The following is a 9,107-nucleotide window of genomic DNA, read 5'->3' as shown; positions in this document are numbered from 1 at the left end:
TTCTTAATCCAGTCATCTACTGATGGGCATTTTGGTTGTTTCCAAGTCTTAGCTATTGTGAATAACGCCGCAATGAACATAGGGGTACATATATTTTTTTGGATTAATGTCTTGGGATTTTTTTGATAAATACCTAAGAGTGATATTTCTGGGTCATAAGATAGTTCCATTTTCAGATTTTTGAGGTACCTCCATACTGATTTCCATAATGGCTGCACCAGTCTGCAGTCCCACCAGCAGATATAGGGTCCTTTGCCCATTTTTTAATTGGATCATTCATTCGTTTGATTTTGGTTGTTTTTGCTATTGAGTTGTATGAGTTTTTTGAATTTTTAAAATATATTTTTGATATTAACCCCTTATCAGATAATATGATTTGCAAATATTTTCTCCCTTTCAGTAGGTTGCTTTTTTATGTTGTTGATGGTTTACTTTGCTATACAGAACAGCTTATTAGTTTGATGTGATCCCACTTGTTTATTTTTGCTTTTGTTGGCTTTTGATTTTCTCAAATACAAAAAAATCATTGCCAAGACCAATGTCGAAGAACTTACCCCCTATGTTTTCTGGAGTTTTATGATTTCATGTCTCACGTCCAAGTTTTTAATTTATTTTGAGTTGAGTTTTATGTATGCTGTAAGGTAGGGGTCCAGTTTCATTTTTTTTGTGCATAGATATCCAGTGTCTTCAGCACCATTTATTGAAGAGACTCTTCTTTCCCCATTGTGTATTCTTGGCTCCTTTGTTGTAAATTGACTGTATGTGCATGGGTTTATTTCTGTGCTCTCTATTCTGTTCCATTAATCTATGTCTGGTTTTCTTTTGTTTGTTTTTGCCAATACCATACTCTTTTTCATTATAGCTTTGTAATATAGTTTGAAATCAGGAAGTATGATGCTTCCACCTTTGTTCTTCTTTCTTAAGATTGCTTTGGCTACTAGGAGTCTCTTTTTATGTGATTCCATACAAATTTTAATTGTGTTTTTTTTATATTTCTGTGAAAAATGGCATTGTAATTTTGATAGGGAGTGCATTGAATCCGGAGATTGCTTTGGGTAATAGTGACATTTTAACAATATTAATTCTTATAATCCATGAGCACAGAGTATGTTTCCATTTATTTGTATCTTCTTCAACTTCTTTCATCAGTCTCTTATATTTTTCAGTGTACAGGTCTTTCACCTCTTTGGTTAAATTTACTTCTAGGTATTTTTTTGATACAATCATAAATGGGATTGTTTTCTTAATTTCACTGTTAGTGTATAGAAACATAGTTTGTTTTGGTATTACTTTGTATCCTGAAACTTTACTGAATTAATTTATTAGTTCTAACAGTTTCTTGGTAGAGTTTTCAGGGTTTTCTATTTGTAATATCATGTCATCTGCTAATAGAGACAGTTTTACTTTTTTACTTTCTGGTTTGGATACCTTTTTTTATTCTTGTCTAATTGCTCTAGCTAGAGCTTCCAATACTGTGTTAAATAAAATTGTCTAGAGTTGGGATCCTTGTCATTTTCCTGATCTTAGAGGAAAAGCTTTTAGCTTTTCAGTGTTGACCATAATGTTAGTGTTGGCTTGTCCTATATGGCCTTTGTTATGTTGAGGTACTTTCCATCTATGTCTAGTTCGTTGAGAGTGTTTTTCATGAATGGATATTGATCTCCTCAGAGTAGCATTCCTTGGGTTAGAATAGAAAATTAAACTAAAATGTAATTCAACAACTTTATTAAAAAAGCGCACCAATAGCCCATGAGCTACTTTTATCCTAGGCATTAACTATGTGTTTCACAATCACCAGGTGAATAATGGTATGTGGGCCTTTCTCTTTGTATTAAAAACTATTCTTCGGGGGATTACTTAACCAAATCTTAGGTTTTAATACACGTCCCTATAGAAAATAAATGTATTTCTTGAAATAGCAAAAGATTAATCACGAGTAATTCATAGTTATAATATATTAAATTAGTATGTCATATAGTGTAAGTTTTGTTTAAATACTAGCATTTAGGTACAAGTTCAGTTACCAGTCGCTATACTTTTCCCCTTATTTCCTATTCTGATTTAAAGAGAAACCCTGTTTATTCTTCTCCCAGTGTATTTTCCAGCTTATATATAACATATATTCAAAGTTTGGAGAGAATTTCTCCAACCTTTGTTCTGCTGCCTGCTCCAATGAGGGAGTTAATTTTGATTGTATTTGCCATTCCTTTATAAATGTTCATCAAATTTGTAAGACTTTGAGTGTAACTTAACATCTTCTCTCTCTCTTCCCTTTTAATTTTAGGATACAGAAATGGTTGATTTAGATTCAGATGGTCCTGGTACTTCATCTGGAAGAAGGGTGAGTGAATAAATGGACTGCTGATAAGAAAACTTTTCAAGCTTCCTGTGTTGGGAATCCCTAACACCAACTCCACCTGTTTGAAATGTTGCTATTAATAGAAAGACTCACAAAACTCAGTATATACAGTTGTTACTCATTGCTAAGTTTTATTACAATGACACTGTTAAGGATATGCAGTTGGATCATAGGGAAAAAGATACAGGCAAATCTGGAGGAATCTGTGTGTGGGTTTCTTTATGCTCTCTCCTTTGTGGGGCTACACAGAGCACACTCTTCCCCCAGCAGTGAAAATGGAGCAACGTGTATGTGATTAGTGACTCAGTCCCTAAGGGAGTTTATTGGGAGTTGATTATATAAACGCCATCTGACTACCACATGCCAAGATTCTAGACTCACAGAAAGCAGGAAAATTTCGGAAACTAGGTGTTCAATACAAATCACTTTTTTTGTACAAACAATGAGGATCCAGTAGACCACCTTTATTATTTAGAAAACAGTTCAGGTGCCAAGTTTCCAGATTCCAGCCAAGGGACAACCCTGCAAGCAAGCTCTGCTAAAGATAGTGGCCTCGAGTCTGTTATGTTAGCTCTGTGTTGTACACTTCCCCTCTATAATAATTAGACAAATATTTGTTCTATCTGAGAGAAAACTTTCAAATACTGAAAGAGATCATATAAAAAAGGCATCAAGTGGTAAAGGCTAGCATTTATCATGACCATAAAGGATTTACTCAAAAAAATATATATATATATATTTCAACTGTTACTTTGAAAAGTTTATGGGATTATGGTGTCATGGTCAAGTATACTTAACTACCAGCAAATATTAAGGTATTAAAATTGTTAACCATGTAGTGGAAAAAAACAATTGTTCCTCTGCATTTGAGTTTCAGGTTTTCTTAAAATGAAAATTCATAATACTAGAATTCTTGCTATTTTCATGAATCTAGTTTTTGTTTATATTTCTGCCGAGGAGAATGATGTCTAAATGAATAAACTTTTAAATAGCAGTTGCTCTATCTTGCATAGATATGTTGACATTAGAAAATCAGTAAAGAGTTAATTAAAGAGCTTTTAAATATGATTCTATTAAAATCTGCAGGTCAAATGCCGAGGCAGAAGACAGTCTTTAAAGTGTAATCCTGATGCTTGGAGAAAACAATGCAAAGAACTGTTGAGCCTTATTTATGAGCGTGAAGACTCAGAGCCATTTCGACAGCCAGCTGATCATCTCTCTTACCTAGTAAGCATACAGTTGTTTAAATAATTGCCAATATGTAATTTCCCATAAATGTCTTTGCTAAGATCTAGTTAAGAGCTACTTTCCCCCTTCTTTCCTACCTTCTTTCTCCCTCCTTCCCTCCTTTTTCCTCTTCCTTCTTTGTGTATATTTGAATTGTGAAAGTGGGTAGTGTGATTAGTCATGACTTTTTAAAATGCCTGTCATGTACTTTGTGTATAAATTATATATTTTTAAACCACATTTGAATCTAAATATCTTTGTGATGCCTTTCTGCTTTTTATTTAGGGTATTTGTTTAATACAATTTACTAACTTCTAATATACTTCAACCTACTGTAGACCCTTGGTAACATATGTCAGCCCTGTTTAATTTATGTTAATTTAAATGTTATCCAAAATGATCACTTAGAGTAACCAATATACCATACTACTTTTCATCAAAGATAAAAGCATAAGAGCTTAGATTATAGGATTCCTTTTCTAATATGTTGAATAACCTTTTAGTATAGGTAACAAATCTTTTTTACAGATAAAGGTACAGAAATATTTCAGAAATACATCAGACCGTCCTCTGAAATTACTAAACATCAGTATTTTTTACATACACAGCTTTCAGTTGGGAAAAATTATTCACATAATGAACAAGATTGTGTTCAGCAAAGCTTGCTTTGTTCGTTTGTAGGGAGTTTGGGTAGAATAAATTAGTCTTGTGTTTTCATGGCAAAAGAGAATGGTGAATGTAGAAGTCCTTCATCTTAAAGTACAGTTGTAAAAAAACATAATTCCTATTTATGGATCTTTGAGCTTTAAATAATAATTGTATTGCAAGTCTTGATATTTTGTTGTAATGGTCTGGAAACACAGTATATCTTCTTTACCCTAATAGGGGCATCAAGAGCAAGAGGGAGAATCCTCAGAGTCAATTGTTCCAGAAAGACAACAAGATCCATCTCTTTCTGAGGTAGGCCTAGTAGTCTCTTAAAATATATATACTGGTTGTTTTACTCTAAAAATCCCCATACTGTAAATAAACATTTTATAATTGGCCAAGCTGTTTCTCATCTCAGTTCAATCCCTTTTTACCTTTGTTTGATATTTTTGGTTGTTAATTTTTTGTTTTGTAAATCAGCATATTTTCTCAAGAGTGTTTTGTACCATCTGCATAGGCATTTGTTACTATAGATCTAAAACTAGTGTAGCAAAGTATAATACATCAATTACACAATACAATTATGTCTGTACTTACAGCTGATTATTCCTACTGGGATTTCATTCAGCAGGCTGACTGGGTCCTTTGAGTTTTAGTTATCATACTACACAAAGTTCCAACATTTTTATTCTATGAAAATCTTTGTTTCATAAGCCATGCTGTGTTGGAATATACTTTTGATTTTTATGATTTCCAGGAAAAAAAATTAAAAAGACACATTAAGAGCAATTGTGGTTTCTCATACTTCAAACAATATTTTTTCTCTTTTTATATCTTTCCTCTGCCCCTTTTCTGGTTCTTTGGCTTCCCTTTTGAGAGAAATGTGGTGATTCTACTTTGTAATGATTCTAAATAAGATGAGGGAATCTCATACTGACAATGTTTTTACTCCAAACCATGTTGGAGTAAAAACCATATTGATGGTTGTGGTATATATAGGTCTGTATTTCAGATTCAATTCCATGATAACCCTAGAAATATCTTAAGTAGACTTGGAATTTTTAGGTTAAAATAAAAACGTCCCCGTCCCCTAATCAAAATCAAACTAATTCTGAATATATGAGAATGAAGACCTTAGATGAAGCAAAAGTGTCACATTCGTTAAAAAAAAACAATAGGAGAGAGGCACAGACATGGCCAATTTGACTTTGACCTTCAACTAACAACATATTAGGTACAATGCCCTCATAGCTGGGAATGTCTTGGAAATATGTAGCTAATTTGTGATATGGAACTATTTAATTATATGTGAATTATCCATCTTCTACTTTCATTGAGCAGTTTGCCGAGGAATTGGGGGTTACTTTAACCTTTAAACAAAAAATGGACTTTTTATTATGGACTTCTATAGGAATGAAGCCAGTGGCTATGGATTTTCTATTCTGTCCCTTGAGAGAGTCATATGGTTATTGATTGCAGGGTGAAAGCTAAGCCCCTCGCACAGGCCACTGATGCTTTTCAGAGTCACCAAAAGAGCTCTATTAAATGGATGGTTTCAGGTTGGGGGAGGCAGTTGGCAGATTGAAAAGCAATTTCTTTATTTCATGGTGACTTGGTGATGCAAATCTCAGTCCCATAGTATTATGTAGTATTGTTACCCAGCCTGTGTATTTAATAACAAATTTCTTCTTTGTAGGATTATCAAGGTGTTATAGACACTCCTATGGACTTCAGCACTGTGAAAGAAACTTTGGAAGCAGGAAACTATGGTAGTCCTCTGGAATTTTATAAGGATGTTCGCCAAATATTCAGCAACTCCAAAACTTATACCTCTAATAAAAAGTCAAGGGTATGAAAAACCAATATTAGGTGTATTAATCATCTAAGTATTTAGTTTTATATATATATATATATATATATATATATATATATATATATATATATATATATATCAGGCAGCTTTTTCTTTGACCAGTTTTAAAATTGCTAAACAAGTATGTACTACAATTTTGACATAGTTACTGGTTTAGTTCTCAGTATTTCTCTGACAATTTATTAGGCATGCATAAAGATACATTTAGCAGTCATTCTGAAATTAAGCACCTCTTTTTTCTCCTACCTGTCTCATCTGTACTGTTTAGTAATACTTATATCTGCCAGAGAGAGGTCAAGTGAAGGAGAGGTAGTAATTTGAGTACCCTTTAGTATGTCCAATAAATAATTTGATAAATAAAAGTGGCTGACAGTATTAATTTATATAAAATAGTTAGATTACCTCTGAATATTTATGTTCCCTTTATTATAACAAATAGTGAACCATATTGGGAAGTTACAACTGTTTATTCATCCTCACATTTAATATTTTTCCTATGCTTTGTCAGAACTTAATATCTTGAGAAAAAAAAGTAGTAATAATAATTTTTGTGCTTTTTAGTCACTGGTATCTGATTACCTTTTAAATAAGTTACACAGGGCCGGCCAAGTGGCTCAGTTGGTTAAGAGCTCGCGCAAGAGTGCGAGCTCTGAGCAACAGCGGTTCGACTCCCAGCCCGAGCTGAGTAGCCACTGAGCTGCCAACAGGTGGCAGGATGGCTCAGCTAAAATTAAAAAAATAAGTAAATAAATAAATAAGTTGCACAATAAGTATATAACTTGCCTGCTTCCATTTCATATAAAATGAATTTTCACCAATTTTTGTAGGCATAATTTTTTCACATTTATTTCCTACATTTACATATACTGGGGTGACAAAAAAATGTATACAGATGACTTGTATTCATCTTTCGTTATCGGTATATATTAAGTATTACAATATTAATACAGTTTAGTTTCCTTTCTTAAAATACATATACATTTTTTTGGCACCCTCTGTATACTTACATATGTTTATATATTCTTTTTTTTTTTTTAATTGGGGAACTGGGGGATGGGAACAGCGCTGGGGAATTTGGGGAAGGGGAACAGACAAGTTGCTGTCGTTTTGTTCTTCAGTCTAGTTGTGGAGGACGTTGCTTCACTGGCCCAAGTTGGCACCATCATTGCGCNGGGAAGGGGAACAGACAAGTGGCTGTCCTTTTGTCCTTCAGTCTAGTTGTGGAGGACGTTGTTTCAATGGCCCATGTTGGTATTATCATTGCGCTCTTCTTGGGAGAGGCAGTCGCAAGCCAGCCATTGGACGGCTGCTCACAGCGGCTCACGGCCACTCACGAAAGCTCACGCCAGCTGCCAACCAGGCCCACTGCAGCTTACGCCGACTCCGGGGACTCACAGCAGCCCGGCTCCAGGTTGAGCTGTTGTTCACCATCTTAGCTGTAGAGGGTGCAGCAGTCCCTGACCCTCATGTGATCAGAGCTGGAGTCCCAAGCCAACTCAACCAATGCGCCACTCGGCCGGCCTCCCCTGTAGGTTTGTTTTTTGTTTTGTTTTTAAAGATTTTTTTTTAATTGGGGAATTGAGGGATGGGAACAGTGCTGGGGAATTGGGGGAAGGGGAACAGACAAGTCGCTGTCGTTTTGTTCTTCAGTCTAGTTGTGGAGGATATTGCTTCACTGGCCCAAGTTGGCACCATCATTGCACTCTTCCCGGGTGAGGTAGATCAGTCACCGGCTTCTGGATGGCCGCTCACTGCGGCTGCTGTCCGCTCACGCTGGCTGCTGGCTACATATGGTAGCCCATGGCAACCCACTGCCACAGGGGCTGCAGCCTACGCCATCGCCGGTGACTCACAGCAGCCCAGCTCCAGGTTGAGCTGTTATAAAGCATCTTAGCTGTAGGGGGCAGTGTCACTGGCCGTCATATGTGGGATCCGAACCGGGGCTCTCTGGCATCCTAAGCCAGTTATTAACCATCGCGCCACTCGGCCGGCCCTATATATTCTTTAAAACAGTAGGCTTTATATTTTGAAGCCTTTTTTAACTTATATAAGTGTTTTCCCGTGTCATTATTATTCTAAGCGGATGTTTTACTGTCTCTATAGTATTAGATTATATGGTGGTTTTATGTCATTTCACTAGTGTCCTAGTACTGGAGATAGGTTGTTTCTAGTTTTTCACTTTACATGAATAATGCTGTGGCTAACATCTTTAACATCCTTGACATAATTATTTTGTGGGCAATTCTCAGATATTTCCTTAGGATAAATTCCCAGAAGTGTAAAAATTATTAGCCAAAGGGTATGTATATTTTTAAGATTTTTGGTACATATTACAAGTTGTCCTTTAGATTGTTGTTCTAGGCCGGCCAAGTGGCTCAGTTGGTTAAGAATTATTGGATTGTCTGAAAAGTCATGACATATTTTTTCTATGTTTTTTTTGCAAAAATGCGCCATGACTTTTCCGACAACCCAATAGCTTAAGAGCGCGAGCTCTGAGCAGCAGGGCCGACAGTTTGATTCCCACATGGGCCAGTGACGCTGTGCCTGAGCTGAGCTGCCAACAGGGGGTAGGATGGCTCAGCTGGTGTAACAAGATTGACTGTTTGATGCTGGGCTATGGCCACCTGCAACTAAGACTGAACTTAGCACCTTGAGCAGAGCTGCCGCCTGGATGGCTCAGTGGATAGAGCACACACTCTTAACAACAAGGCTGCTGGGTTCAACTCCCACATGGGATGGTGGCTACGCTCACCCACAACTAAGATTGTAACACAACACCTTGAGCTTAGAGGCTACAAGCTGCCGCTGGGCAGCCATATGGCAACTGGCGCCCTCCACAACTAAGATTGAAGAACAACAACTTGGCTGGTCTTCCTCCACAATTCCCCAGCACTGTTCCCCTTCCCCAACCCCCCAATTTAAAAAAGAATGTTCTAGTAAAATACCCACTGGAAATATGTTAGAATCTTTTTTTCCCTACCCTTCCCAACATTGATTACT

At 36.3% G+C, this 9,107-nt stretch overlaps 1 protein-coding gene across 1 annotated transcript in view; it reads left to right on the top strand.

Annotated features, from left to right (window-relative positions):
• The window catches only part of BRWD3 (bromodomain and WD repeat domain containing 3), a 116,757-nt gene that overhangs the window by 93,599 nt on the left and 14,051 nt on the right, over window positions 1-9,107 (top strand). Inside the window, exons 34-37 of the mRNA XM_019648194.1 lie at window positions 2,285-2,341; window positions 3,446-3,586; window positions 4,472-4,546; window positions 5,931-6,083. Coding sequence (XP_019503739.1) covers window positions 2,285-2,341; window positions 3,446-3,586; window positions 4,472-4,546; window positions 5,931-6,083 — 426 coding nt within the window. The remainder of the gene's footprint in view (window positions 1-2,284; window positions 2,342-3,445; window positions 3,587-4,471; window positions 4,547-5,930; window positions 6,084-9,107) is intronic.

The sequence above is a fragment of the Hipposideros armiger genome, unplaced genomic scaffold (assembly GCF_001890085.2).
Source record: "Hipposideros armiger isolate ML-2016 unplaced genomic scaffold, ASM189008v1 scaffold_121, whole genome shotgun sequence".
Classification (NCBI taxonomy): domain Eukaryota; kingdom Metazoa; phylum Chordata; class Mammalia; order Chiroptera; family Hipposideridae; genus Hipposideros; species Hipposideros armiger.
This window is presented reverse-complemented; position numbering and strand designations above follow the sequence as displayed.